General features: G+C 41.7%; 1 protein-coding gene across 3 annotated transcripts in view; it reads left to right on the forward strand.

Annotated features, from left to right (window-relative positions):
• SLC24A2 (solute carrier family 24 member 2) overlaps nt 1–14,929 on the forward strand; it is a 293,748-nt gene that overhangs the window by 213,495 nt on the left and 65,324 nt on the right. For all 3 annotated transcript variants that reach the window (XM_012449991.3, XM_012449994.3, XM_012449992.2), the window contains 2 exons: nt 2,053–2,151; nt 5,552–5,670. In XM_012449991.3, the coding sequence (XP_012305414.1) occupies nt 2,053–2,151; nt 5,552–5,670 (218 nt within the window). The remainder of the gene's footprint in view (nt 1–2,052; nt 2,152–5,551; nt 5,671–14,929) is intronic.

Raw genomic sequence — 14,929 nt, forward strand, 5'->3', positions numbered from 1 at the left:
GCTGACCTTCAATATTCCTTACGGATGGAGTCATGCCCATCACCTCATCCTTCTTTCTCATTCCTTAGGCAGCCCAAGCCACACACACTGACCTCTTTTTCTCCATGAAATGTTTTCCTTCCTACCTCTTTTGAGAGTGTACTCAATGGTGCACATTCATTGCCTAAACTAAGGTACTTAAGTCCTAGAGATTGCCTTTGTTGTGGCAGTGTCCAGGCTTGTGACTAATGGAGCCGTGAGCAGAAAAGGTCACAGCTTGTGTCATTTTCACTGCTGGAGTCCATTGATCTGACTCTAGTTTACAGGTGCTGTCAGTCCCAGCCAGTCACACAAGTCATCACTATGACCACATGCCATGATTCCAAACCATGGAGGCGGGCCGTGGGTGCCTATCTGCCATGCTTTATCCTAGGGAAAGAAGCTCTCCGGGAGAAACATTTTTGTTTGGTTTGGTTCTAAATAGAAAAGTAGAGTGAGATCGCCTGTTAATATTCTTCTAGGGAACATAGTCAACAAAAAAATACCTAGTGGGAAAACTATAGGGGTTATGGTGTTTTGAGACAGTCATATCTGAATCTAGGCAATAATCAGTTTAAAATGAGAATTTTTTTTATATCTTAAATGTTCCCAAGGAAGAAATTCAAGGATTAAAAAAGAAAAATGCTGTTTCCCTAATCTCTGCACTTTTGCCTGCCTTTTTTTTTTTTTTTTTTTTTTTTTTGGTTGCTTATTGCATGCATTTGCCCATTAATTATGTCAATAATGAAGAAGAAATTAAACAATGCACTTGTAGCCCAGCTGTTTAAAATGATTATTTTGAGAATGGCATTTTTTCTAGTACCTTTCTTTTTTTATTTTTCCATAAGTTATTGGGGTACAGGTGGTATTTGGTAACATGAGTAAGTTCTTTAGTGGTGATTTATGAGATTTTGGTGCACCCATCACCCATACGTACACTGCACCATATTTGTAGTCTTTTATCCCTCGTCCCCCTCCCACTCTTCCCCCAAAGTCCCAAAGGCTATTGTATCATTCTTATGCCTTTACATCCTCATAGCTTAGCTCCCACATATCAGTGAGAACATACGATGTTTGATTTTCCATTCCTGAGTTACATCACTTAGAATAATAGTCTCCAGTCTCATCCTGGTCACTGCAAATTGTGTTAATTCATTCCTTTTTATGGCTACATAGTATTCCATCGTGTGTGTATATATATATATATGTGTGTGTGTGTGTATATATATATATGTATATATATACCATGGTTTCCTTATCCACTCGTTGATTGATGGGCATTTGGGTTAGTACCACCATTTCTCACTTGTGAATTGTGCTGCTATGAACATGCATGTCTGGCACCGTTCCCAAAGCGTCTCATCACCAACATTACTCGCTGCACTCAGTTGATCCTTCCTTGCCCTAAATCCACAAATGGAATCAGTTGCCTCCTTGATGCCTTAATTGCAGCTGACTCAGCTAATCTGGAAAGCCCTGATGCATGCTCCTGACTCATTTAGAAACAGCAAGGTTAATTATAAGAGAGGTTGAGTATCCCTTATCTGAAATGCTGGGGACCAGAAGTGTTTTGGATTTCAGATTTTGGCTTTTTGAATTAGGGATACTAAACATGTAAATATTTGAAAACTGAAGTCAAATCAGAGGACCCCTGGTCTTGGCTTTCCTTCCCAGCTCATTGTCAAAATCTGGTCTGGGATGAGGGTTTAAGTCCAGAGAAATGGCCATGCCTCCAGAGCAGCTCTCTTTCTCTAGACCTGTTTTGGAGCTCAGCAGTAGGGGAACTTTAGTGATGCTTGGTGCTTTTGTTAATTTTATGAGCAACTTGGAGGGGAGGGAAGAGATTCTCAAACAGAGAATGGGCTGAAAAATCTACAAAGGCAAGAAAGTACCCTTCAGGAAGGTCCTGGTGCATTGGAGTTGGACAGAATGGAGTGATCGTGCTGTTAGTACAGCGTGCCTGAGGCGGCCACGTGCCTGCTTGGCCCTGAGACTCTTTATCTTCTTTCTCATTGTGTCTCCTTCCTGCTTCAGGGAGGTTCAGAGAAAAGGCTTCAATTCTCCACAAGATTGCCAAGAAGAAATGTCATGTGGATGAGAATGAGCGGCAGAATGGGGCTGCCAACCACGTAGGTAAGTGCGGGGAAACATCAATCCCATACCTTTCCTGGGGGAAGCGAGGGGAGCAGAGAGTCAGAACCAGTATGGGAACCCCTGACTTGGTGCAGACACAGACCTCAGCAGCACAGCCCTTTCCCGGACAACAGGAAATGAGTCCCTCTTCCCCTATGGGAACAGGGTATGCATGGGCATTGCACATTACCAGTAACTCTAGAAGTCCAAGAAGAGTAAAATTATTCCCTGAGGAACCTGAAATAAAACCAAGTCTTAACTAGTCATCTCCATTCAAGAATAGAAAATCACGTATTTCAGGGATTTCACATAAAGAGTATATACACACACACACACACACACACAGTGTCATTTAATGTTTAAACAAGGTGAGAGTCCCCCTTTTGTAATTCTTGCCTGCTAACCAGATTTTTTTACCTGTGACATTGCTTATGGCACACACTTGGTCACTCCTGAACTGAGTGACAGAGTCCTTTTGAGATGATGCTGCCTCCTGTTTCTCAAGAATTCAGCAATAACAGTCCCCAGGTCTCTTTTCACTGACTTTTGCAGAGCTCCTGTGTGACCAGATTGTGACATTCAGACATCTTATTTTAACTCGGAACATGATGTTCCTTCTCTCCTGTCTGTAACTATAACATAGCTCTCTAATTCTAAATTCAAACTAAATTTAACCTGATCTGGATCTATGCTATAAACGAAGCTATTACCCAAGTAACTAAAATTATCTGCAGACAAAATTCAACAGCATTGCACTCAAAATACTGACACTCCATAGAAGAGTTTCTGCCTCTCCTGTCATCCTAACTTTACCTCAGGGAAAATTTTTGGCTGAGAAACAGTTAAGATGCAGTTAGATATGAAAAGAAAAACTGGAAAGAAGTCAGCTAAAATGTTAACAATAGTTACTTCCTAAAGCTGGGATTATGAGTTATATATATTTTTTCTGCTACTTTTTGCTTCTATAAAGTTTTTTAGAATAAGTATATTTTGCTTTTGTACTATAAAAATGTAAAGCCACGCCATGAAAGTCTACCGCATGTGTTGAGTTTTGTTTGTGATGTTTAGATTCAACTACACAAGTTATTTTTTCTACTTCCCTTGTTGACTTGTCTTTTGTAGAATGAGGTAGCTTAGAATGAAAGATTCCTAGGCTCAGTCCTAGTCCTCCTCCTGATGACTGACCAGGTTTAGACTTGGATTTAATCTTTTTTAAGGAGGTAGGACACTTAATTCCAAGGATCTTTCTAATGTTATTGGGTCTCTGAATGACTTTGTAACTAGAAAATAGTATGTGTCTAATGCTTTTCAAAGTAAGTCCAAGATTTATGTTCATATTTTCTTTGATTATGAGCCCCTGGCCTGCTGTGTAAAAGCACTTTATAAGCTAAGATGTGCACACACAGGTTCAGTATGATGCCTGGCAGGTAGTCTCTGCTCATCTGTTCATCTCTGTTCTTGGACATCTTCACTCCCCTTTTACGCAGTATTCTGTGTTACTAGGGTCAACTTGACCATTGCAGGCTGATCCTAAGGTTGTATCACATCAGCCAGTAGATTTCTCCAAACAGAGTTTTAACGTTTACCCAAGGTTCTTAGTATTTTTATATTTAAATAACTGAATCAAGCATACTAAGAAAAACTGGCATAGCCACACGCACCACATCACATACATATCGCTGTCACTACTAAAAACTTGGAAAGATAAAGTAAATTTGGGTTTCTATGGTTTTTCATATTTAAATCTATTCGTGAGTCTATATTCCACAACTAAATACATAAATAAACATAAATATTTCCCTGCGATTTCCAAAATTTGGCTGCTTCAAACTCAACAATTTTTATGTAACTCTCAAATTATTTTCTTAAGCACCAGCGATAGAAATGTCTAGTCCTTCTGAAGCTGCTGGGGGAAAAAAAGCTTATTCTCATGTTTGATGAGCAGCTGATACTGCTCAGATATGATACTGATGAGCATTCTGATACCCCCAGCAACCCTGACAGCATACTACAGCCTCATTTCCTCCCAAAATCCATGATTTGACCTAAAACAGCTGGAATGTGTGCTTTCAGTAGGAACCTTTAAATTTCCCTCCCAGTGAAGTCTCAGCAGACCTGAGTGGTGCCAAAACACTGATCACCTGGAGGTGCTCCTGTTTGTTATGATAAAAAAGAATTATTCTAGTGAAAGGCAGGCACCATAATCAGGATCCAAATCGTTTATGCTTCTTGATTGCTCTGCACAAGGCACTGTGCTAAATGCTTTATATGCATTTTCTTATTTAATCTTTACAGAAGTACTCTTCTGTCATATTTGTCTTATTGTTGTTATTAGTGGTAGTAGTAGCAACAGTAATAGTAGTAGTAGTATTGTTACCATCACCCCAATTTTGCAGATGAAGAAACCGAATCTCAGAGAGGTTGATTCACTTGCTAAGGGTCACACAGCACAAGCTGTAGATCTAGAATATGAAGCCAGGCCTGTCTGATTCCCAGTGTTACTGAGTCCCAGTGCTTAACCGTTACCCTAGAGTCACTTCTCAAGTGTCAAATCTGCACTTGCTGACCTCTGACTTCGCTCTAGCCAAATGTTCTCTCTGACTGAGTAATGACACAGGCTTTGGCCTCTATTACTTGTCCGGCTCCCCCTTGCCTTGCCTGCAATAGGATGCGCCTGTGTGGAGTGTGCTAAGTAGCATTCACCAGCCTGCCCTGCTCATGGCCACCTAGGCACTGGAAGAGTTTCCACTGACAGAGCCTGAATTACAGCCGAACATAATGTCCCTTGGAGGTCAACCTGTCAAACCCCCTCATTTCACAGATAAGGTTCCCAAGTCCCAGAGGAAGAAGGGGACTAGCCTAAGGTGACAGCCTGATTGTAGCAAAATCTAGGACCCTGAAGCCCTAGCCAATATCATTTCCAGAGTACAGTGTGAAAGAAAAGGTATTATTATAAGAAAATATCTGAAGGGTGTAGTCCCAGGTGTAAACAATAGTATGTAGATTGGTTGTAGTTTTGGTTTTAAAATGTCTACATTCATGTTCCTGAATAGCTAGTTGGTAAAATTGCCTAGACTCGAGAAGGGCATACCATAGGAGCTGTTAGGGCACTTAGGGTAAGGTGTCATGCCAGAGCAGCAAGCCAGGGCGCTATTAAGGATTCAGGGTGGTATCCTGAAAGACGTGGGGAAGAACGGTGAAATTCCTTTCCCACTTGGCTCAATACCAGCCCTGGGCCTTATCACCCCTGGGACACCACTATCCTCTGCTTTGGCCCAACATTTTAAGAAGCTCTTTTCAATATTGCTCTTTACCCCCATTGATTCCATTTGCTATCTCTCTCTCTCTTTCTGTGTGTGTGTGTGTGTGTGTGTGTGTGTGTGTTTAAATTATGTCACAGAAAAAATCGAGCTTCCGAACAGCACCAGCACAGAAGTTGAAATGACACCATCCAGTGATGCTTCAGAACCTGTACAAAATGGAAATCTCTCCCACAACATCGAAGGTGCAGAAGCCCAGGTATGGCTTTTCTCCATTGCTTTTCTGGGCTACTGTTCTCATTGATGTGTTCTTATTGATGCTACCGTGCAGCACAGACCCTGTATTCTCCTTGGAAGCTCCAGCTCTCTGCTGGGTGGGAATCAGGTAGGGTCTTATTCATCCTTGTGTGTATTGCCCAGGGCCACCTCAGGGTCCCATATGCAGCAAGCTCTACATTTATTGAATGAATATGAATATTCTCTAAGCCACTGTTTCTCCAGGTGAGGTCGGAGGACTTATACATCAGCATCTCCTAGGGATGAAAATGCAGATCCCTAGGCCATGTACCAGGTGTGATAAAGCAGGATCACTGGGAAGAAGCATGTAGGAATTAGCATTTTTAATTAGCTTACAAGGTGATTTTTTTTATTTATTTTTATTTTATTTATTATACTTTAAGTTCGGGGGTACATGTGCAGAACGTGCAGGTTTGTTACATAGGTATACACATGCTATGGTGGTTTGCTGCATCCATCATCCTGCCATCTACATTAGGTATTTCTCCTAATCCTATCCCTCCCCTAGCCCCCCACCCCCCTACAGGTCCCAGTGTGTGATGTTCCCCTCCCTGTGTCCCTGTGTTCTCATTGTTCAACACCCACTTATGAGTGAGAACATGCAGTGTTTTGGTTTTCTGTTCTTGTGTTGGCTTGCTGAGAATGATGGTTTCCGGATTCATCCAAGTTCCTACAAAGGACACGAACTCATCGTTTTTATGGCTGCATAGTATTCATGGTGTATATGTGCCACATTTTCTTTATCCAGTCTATCATTGATGGGCATTTGGGTTGGTTCCAAGTCTTTGCTATTGTGAACAGTGCCGCAGTAAACATACGTGTGCATGTGTCTTTATGATAGAATGATTTATAATCCCTTGGGCATAGCATATACCCAGTAATGGGATTGCTGGGTCAAATGGTATTTCTAGTTCTCGATCCTTGAGGAATTGCCACATTGTCTTCCACAATGGTTGAACTAATTTACACTCCCACCAACAGTATAAAAGCATTCCTATTTCTCCACATCCTCTCCAGCATCTGTTGTCTCCTGATTTTTTAGTGATCACCATTCTAACTGGCCTGAGATGGTATCTCAATGTGATTTTGATTTGCATTTCTCTAATGACCAGTGATGAGGAGCATTTTTTCATATGTCTGTTGGCTGCATAAATATCTTCTTTTAAGAAGTGTCTGTTCATATCCTTTGCCCACTTTTTGATGGCATTATTTGGCTTTTTCTTGTAAATTTGTTTAAGTTGTTTGTAGATTCTGGATATTAGCCCTTTGTCAGATGGGTAAATTGCAAAAATTTTTTCTCATTCCGTAGGTTGCCTGTTCACTCTGATAATAGTTTCTTTTGCTGTGCAGAAGCTCTTTGGTTTAATTAGATCCTACTTGTCTATTTTGGCTTTTGTTTTCATTGCTTTTGGTGTTTTAGTCATGAAGTCCTTGTGCATGGCTATGGCCTGAATGGTATTGCCTAGGTTTTCTTCTAGGGTTTCCTCTAGGGTTTTTATGGTATTAGGTCTTATGTTTAAATCTTTCATCCATCTTGAGTTAATTTTTGTATAAGGTGTAAGGCAGGGATTCAGTTTCAGCTTTCTGCATATGGCTAGCCAGTTTTCCCAACACCATTCATTAAATAGGTAATCCTTTCCCCATTGCTTGTTTTTGTCAGGTTTTTAAAAGATCAGATGGTTGTAGATGTGTGACGTTAATTCTGAGGGCTCTGTTCTGTTTCGTTGGTCTATATCTCTGTTTTGGTACCAGTACCACGCTGTTTTGATTACTGTAGCCTTATAGTATAGTTTGAAGTCAGGTAGTATGATGTCTCTAACTTTGTGGGGGTTTTTTGTTTTTTGTTTGTTTGTTTTGCTTAGGATTGTCTTGGCTACTTGGGCTCTTTTTTGATTCCATATGAAATTTAAGGTGTTTTTTTTCCAATTCTATGAAGAAAGTCAGTGGTAGCTTGATGGAGATAGCACTGAATCTATAAAATACTTTGGGCAGTATGGCCTTTGTCACAATATTGATTCTTCCTATCCATGAGCATGGAATGTTCTTCCATCTATTTGTGTCCTCTCTTATTTCCTTGAGCAGTGGTTTGTAGTTCTCCTTAAAGAGGTCCTTCACATCCCTTGTAAGTTGTAGTCCTAGTTATTTTATTCTCTTTGTAGCAATTGTGAATGGGAGTTCACTCATGATTTGGCTGTTTGTCTCTTATTGGTGTATAGAAATGCTTGTGATTTTTACGAATTGATTTTGTATCCTGAGACTTTGCTGAAGTTGCTTATCAGCTTAAGGAGATTTTGAGCTGAGACGATGGGGTCTTCTAAATATACAATCATGTCATCTGCAAATAAAGATAATTTGACTTTCTCTTTTCCTAATTGAATACCCTTTATTTCTTTTTCTTGCCTGATTGCCCTGACCAGAACTTTCAATACTATGATGAATAGTAGTGGGGAGAGAAGGCATCCTTATCTTTCAAAGGGAATGCTTCCAGTTTTTGCCCATTCAATATGATATTGGCTGTGGGTTTTTCATAAATAGCTCTTATTATTTTAAGATACATTCCATTGATACCTAGTTTATTGAGAATTTTTAACATAAAGGGCTGTTGAATTTTGTCAAAGGCCTTCTCTGCACCTATTGAGATAATCATGTGGTTTTTGTCTTTGGTTCTTTTATGTTATGGATTACATTTATTGATTAGTGTATGTTGAACCAGCCTTGCATCACAGAGATGAAGCCGACTTGATCATGATGGATAAACTTTTTGATGTGCTGTTGGATTTGGTTTGCCAGTATTTTATTGAAGATTTTTGCATCAGTGTTCCTCATGGATATTGGCCTGAAATTTTCTTTTTTAGTGTGTCTCTGCCAGGTTTTGGTATCAGGATGATGTTGGTCTCATAAAATGAGTTAGGGAAGATTCCCTCTTTTTGTATTGTTTGGAATTGGTTCAGAAGAAATGGTACCATCTCCTCTTTGTACCTCTGGTAGAATTCAGCTGTGAACCCATCTAGTCCTGGACTTTTTTTGGTTGGTAGGCTATTAATTGCTGCCTCAATTTCAGACCTTGTTATTAGTCTGTTAAGAAAGTCAGATTCTTCCTGGTTTAGTCTTGGGAGGGTGTAAGTGTCCAGGAATTTATTCATTTCTTCTAGATTTACTGGTTTATTTGCATAGAGTTGTTTGTAGTAATCTCTGATGGTAGTTTATATTTCTGTGGGATCAGTGGTGATATCTCCTTTATCATTTTTTATTGCATCTATTTGATTCTTCTCTCATTTCTTCTTTATTAGTCTGGCTAGCGGTCTATCTATTTTGTTGATCTGTTCAAAAAACCAGCTCCTCGATTTACTGATTTTTTTTATGGGCTTTTTGTGTCTCTGTCTCCTTCAGTTCTGCTCTGCTCTTAGTTATTTCTTGTTTTCTGCTAGCTTTTGAATTTGTTTGATCTTGCTCCTCTAGTTCTTTTAATTGTGAGGTTCGGGTGTCAATTTTAGATCTTTCCTTCCTTCTCTTATGGGCATTTAGTGCTATAAATTTCCTTCTACACACTGCTTTAAATGTGTCCCAGAGATTCTGGTACGTTGTGTCTTTGTTCTCATTGGTTTCAAAAAACATCTTTATTTCTGTCTTCATTTCATATTTATCCAGTAGTCATTCAGGAGCAGGTTGTTCAGTTTCCATGTGGCTGTGCAGTTTGAGTGAGTTCCTTAATGCTGAGTTCTAATTCGATTACCTTGTGGTCTGAGAGACTGTTTGTGATGATTTCCATTCTTTTTTATTTGCTGAGCAGTGTTTTACTTCTAATTCTGTGGTCAATTTTAGAATAAGTGTGATGTGGTAATGAGAAGAATGTATATTCAGTGGATTTGGGGTGGAGAGTTCTGTAGATGTCTGTTAGGTTTGTTTGGTCTAGGTCTAAGTTCAAGTCCTGCATATACTTGTTAATTTTCTGTCTCATTGATCTGTCTAATATTGACACTGGGGTGTTAAAGCCTCCCACTATTATTGTGTCAGAGTCTAAGTTGCTTTGTAGGTCATTAAGAACTTGCTTTATGTATCTGGGTGTTCCTGTATTGGGTGCATATATATTTAGGATGGTTAGCTCTTCTTGTTGCATTGATACCTTTACCATTATGTAACACCTTTCTTTGTCTCTTTTGATCTTTGTTAGTTTACATTCTGTTTTATCAGAGACTAGGATTGTAACTCCTGTTTTTTGTTTGTTTGTTTGTTTTTTGCTCTCCATTTGCTTGCTAAATTTTTCTCCTTTCCTTTATTTTGAGCCTATGTGTGTTTTTGCACATGAGTTGGGTTTCCTGAATACGGCACACCAATAGGTCTTGACTCTTTATCCAATTTTCAGGTTGTGTCTTTCAATTGGGGCATTTAGCCCATTTACATTTAAGGTTAATATTGTTATGTGTGAATTTGATCCTTCCATTTTGATGCTAGCTGGTTGTTTTGCTCATTAGTTGATGCTGTTTCTTCATAGTGTTGATGGTCTTTACAATTTGGTATGTTTTTGCAGTGGCTAGGACAAGTCATTCTTTTTCATGTTTAGGGCTTCCTTCAGGAGCTCTCGTAAGGCAGGCCTGGTGGTGACAAAATCTCTCAGTGTTTGCTTCTCCGTAAAGGATTTTATTTCTCCACTTATGAAGCTTAGTTTGGCTGGATATTAAATTCTAGGTTGAAAATTCTTTTTTTAAATAATGTTGAATATTGGCCCCCACTCTCTTCTTGCTCGTAGGGTTTCTGCTGAGAGATCCACTGTGAGTCTGATAGGCTTCCCTTTGTGGCTAACCCGACCTTTCCGTCTGCTGCCCTTAGCATTTTTTCCTTCATTTCAACCCTGGTGAATCAGATGATTATGTGTCTTGGGGTTGCTCTTCTCAAGGAACATCTTTTTGGTGTTCTCTGTATTTCCTGAATTTGAATGTCGGCCTGCCTTGCTAGGTTGGGGAAGTTCTCCTGGAGAATATCTTGAAGTGTGTTTTCCAACTTGGCTTCATTCTCCTCGTCCCTTTCAGGTACCCTGATCAAATGTAGATTTGGTCTTCTCACATAATCCCATATTTCTTGGAGGCTTTATTTCTTTTCACTCTTTTTTCTCTAATCTTGTCTTCTTGCTTTATTTCATTGAGTTGATCTTCAATCTCTGATATCCTTTCTTCTGCTTGATCAATTTAGTTATTGAAACTTGTGTATGCTTCATGAAGTTCTCATGCTGTGTTTTTCACAAGTTGTTTATGTTCTTCTCTATGCTGGTTATTCTAGTTAGCATTTTGTCTAACCTTTTTTCAAGGTTCTTAGCTTCCTTGCATTGGGTTAGAACATGCTCCTTTTGCTCATAGGAGTTTGTTATTACCCACCTTCTGAAGCCTGCTTCTTTCAATTCATCAAACTCATTTTCCATCCAGTTTTGTTCCCTTGCTGGTGAGGAGTTGTGATCCCTTCGAGAAAAAGAGGCATTCTGGTTTTTGAAAATTTCAGCCTTTTTTGCTGGTTTCTTCCCATCTTCATGGATTTATCTATCTTTGGTCTTTGAAGTTGGCAGTTTTTGGATGGTGTCTCTGGGTGGATGTCCTTTCTATTGATGGTGAAACTATTTTTTTCTGTTTGATAGTTTTCCTTCTAATGGTCAGGCCCCACTGCTGCAGGTCTGCTGGAGTTTGATGGAGGTCCACTCCAGACCCTGCTTGCCTGGGAATCACCCACTGGGTCTGCAGAACAGCAAAGATTGCTGCCTGTTCCTTCTTCTGGTAGCTTTGTCCCTGAAGTGTACCCACCAGATGCCAGCCAGTGCTCTGCTACACAAGGTGTCTCCCATTCAGGCTACATGGGGGTCAGGGAGCCACTTGAGGAGGCAGTCTGTACCTTACTGAAGCTCAAGCACTGTGCTGGGAGATCTGTTGCTCCCTTCAGAGCTGCCAGGCAGGGACTTTTAAGTCTGCTGAAGCTGTACCCACAACCACCCCTTTTCCCAGGTGCTCTATCCCAGGAAGGCGGGGGCTTTATTTATAAATCCCTGAGGAACTGCTGCCTTTTTTCAGAGATGACCTGCCCAGCAAGAAGGGAGTCTAGTGACAATCTGCCTGTAGAAGCCTTGCTGAGCTGCTGTGGGCCCCACCCAGTTGCTGTGTAAATTTCCTGGCAACTTTGTTTACATAGGCCAGGTTAAAACCACCTACCCGAGCCTCAGCAATAGCGGACACTCCTCTCCTACCAAGCTCAAATGTCCGAGGTCAGGCTTATACTGCTGTGCTTGCTGTGAGAATTTCAAGCCAGTAGATCTTAGCTTGCTGGTCTTTGTGGGGGTGGGACCTGCCGAGCCAGATCACTTGGCTCCCTGGCTTCAGCCCCTTTTTCAGAGGAATGACCAGTTCTGTCTCGCTGGTGTCCCAGGCATCACTGGAGTATGAGAAAAAAAAAACTGCAGCTAAAATGGCCACCCAATTTTGTGCTGGAAACCCGGGGCACTGGTGTAGTAGGCACCAGAGGGAATCTCCTTGTCTGCAGATTGTGAAGACCATGGGAAAAGTACAGTATCTGAGCCAGAGTGACAGAGTGTCAGAAAAAGTCCCTAACGGCTTCCCTTGGCTAGGAGAGGGAGTTCTCTGGACCCTCGTGCTTCCCAGGTGAGGCAACGCCCCACCCTGCTTTTTCTCACCCTCCTTGGGCTGCACCCACTGTCTAACCAGTCCCAATGAGATGAACCTGGTACCTCAGTTGGAAATGCAGAGATCACTCACCTTCTGTGTTGCTCATGCTGGGAAGTGCAGACCAGAGCTGTTCCTGTTCGGCCCCTAATCCCCATGCAGCTTCCCCAACCTAGCAGGGCAGACCAACATTCAAATTCAGGAAATACAGAGAACACCACAAAGATATTCCTCAAGAAGAGCAACCCCAAAACACATAATCATCAGATTCACCAGGGTTGAAATCTTGACAGAAATCCCCGAGATGATTTTTAATGTATGATAAATTTTGATAGCTGCTGCAGTCTAATCCTTTCTCCGTGACTTTAAGGTCAGTGTTAAGTAATAGAGAAACGTAGCCATCAAAACTCAGTGAGCCCACTTTGGCTTTCTCTGTCCCTGTGGTTGAAATTAACACTCTCTGGCCCAACCCACTATCCAATGGCACAACCACTTGAACTGTTCGGTCTAGTAGTTGTAAAACCTAACATTTATCAAACACCTTCTATTTGCCACAGCTTCGGCACTAGGCATTTTAAAGATGTATTAGTCCATTTTCACACTGCTATAGAGAACTACCTGAGACTGGGTAATTTATGAAGAAAAGAGATTTAATTGGCATATAGTTCCACAGGCTTAACAGGAAGCATCACTGAGAGGCCTCAGGAAACTTACAATCATGGCAGAAAGCAAAGGGGAAGCAAACATGTTTTACCATGGCAAAGCAGGACAAGACAAGGGTAAATGGGGATATGACATACACTTTCAAACAACCAAATCTCATGAGAACCCACTCACTATCACAAGAACAACAAAGGGGAAATCTGCCCCCATGATTCAGTCATCTCCCTCCAGGCTCCTCCCCCAACACATGGGGATTACAGTTCAGGATGAGATTTGGGTGGGAACACTGCCAACCCATATCAACAGCTGAAGGTATAGGCATTATTACTAGCTTACCAGCTCCTCTTTTTTTTTTTTTTTTTTTTTTGAGACAGAGTCTCACTCTGTTGCCCGGGCTGGAGTGCAGGGTTGCAATCTCTGCTCACTGCAACCTCCACCTCTCAGGTTCAAGAAATTCTCCTGCCTTACCCTCCTGAGTAGTGCACACCACCATGCCTGGCTAATATTTTTTGCACATTTAGTAGAGACAGGGTTTCACCCTGTCTGTTGACCAGGCTGGACTCAAACTTCTGACCTCAGGTGATCTGCCTGCCTCAGCCTCCCAAAGTGCCAGGATAGGCGTGAGCCACTGTGCCCAGCCAGTGGCTCCATTTTAGAGTTGAGGAAACTGAAGCTCAGTGAGATGAAGTGATTAATTTGGATTACCTAGTTCGTAGATGGTAGAGCTGAGATTTCATCTCAGGACTGTCCAACTGTACCATTTCCACCACTGCCTCTAGACCACAGTTGCTCGAAAAGAAGGCAAAACTACCTTTGGTGCTTGTTAGATTTCTGGATCTCATTCTGATCAGGTGAATCAGAATTTCTAAGGCCTGGAGCCCCAAACTTGCATTTTAACGAGGCATTTTAAAACCTGCATTTTAACTAAGTCACTGTTTCTCAAACTTTAATGTCCTTACAGATTCTCTGAGGGGTCATATTAAAATTCAGAATCTAAATTTGTCAGGTCTGCCATGAGGCCTAAAGTCTGCAGTTCTAATGAGTTCCCCAGTGACGCTGATGCTGCTGGTCCAAGGACCTTACTTTGAGTAGCACTACCCTAAAGTTTGGAAGCAGTCTCTAGACAGAATTTCCCCAGTGAGCTGAGAAGTGATATGGTGCCTGCAAATAGAAAACAGAGTACAGTCAACATAACCCAGCAGCCACTTCTTAGAAAAAAAAATGCTAATTGTTCCCTGTTACCCTTATTCTCTGATAGAAATTATGTATTTATTTCCTAAGGAATTTTTCTTCATTTAACAGAAAGAATAAAGAGCCTGCTCCTCCTTCTACCCTTGTCTCCTCTGCCTTGTACTCTCCTTACCTTCCTGCCCAGAGCCCTGTGTTCCCTTTGCATTAGCTCAAGAGTGAGCTGGCAGAGCAGCTTATGTCTATGTGGATAAGCAGCGTGTGGTAGCAGGAGGCAGGCCCCAAGGACATCTGGCTGCCCTTGGGGATGGCACAGTCACAGGTGTGCAGAGGGCAGCCTCATCTCCGTGCCTCTCCATCTGGCTGACAGAGGGACATCTGTGCCCCTGCAAGGGAGGACCTTGCTGCAGGGGAGAAAAAGATCCCAGATGACCCCACTCTGAACAGAGCTGTGCCCGTAGGTCTCCACAAAGGGGAACAGGACAAATTTGTGCACCACCCTGATAAGCTCAGAGCTCAAGAGCAATCAGGTCCTCAAACAGCCACCCCACCATGGCCCACTGCATTTTTGGTAGAGACGAGTTTTCACCATGTTGGCCAAGATGGTCTCAAACTCCTGACCTCAGGTGATCCACCCGCCTCGGCCTCCCAAAGTGCTGGGATTACAGGCATGAGCCACTGCGCCTAGCCAGAAGCAGTATTTCAGTTGAGATC

The sequence above is a fragment of the Aotus nancymaae genome, unplaced genomic scaffold (assembly GCF_030222135.1).
Source record: "Aotus nancymaae isolate 86718 unplaced genomic scaffold, 86718_ANA_hifiasm-v0.15.2.pri h1tg000003l, whole genome shotgun sequence".
Taxonomy (NCBI): Eukaryota; Metazoa; Chordata; class Mammalia; order Primates; family Aotidae; genus Aotus; species Aotus nancymaae.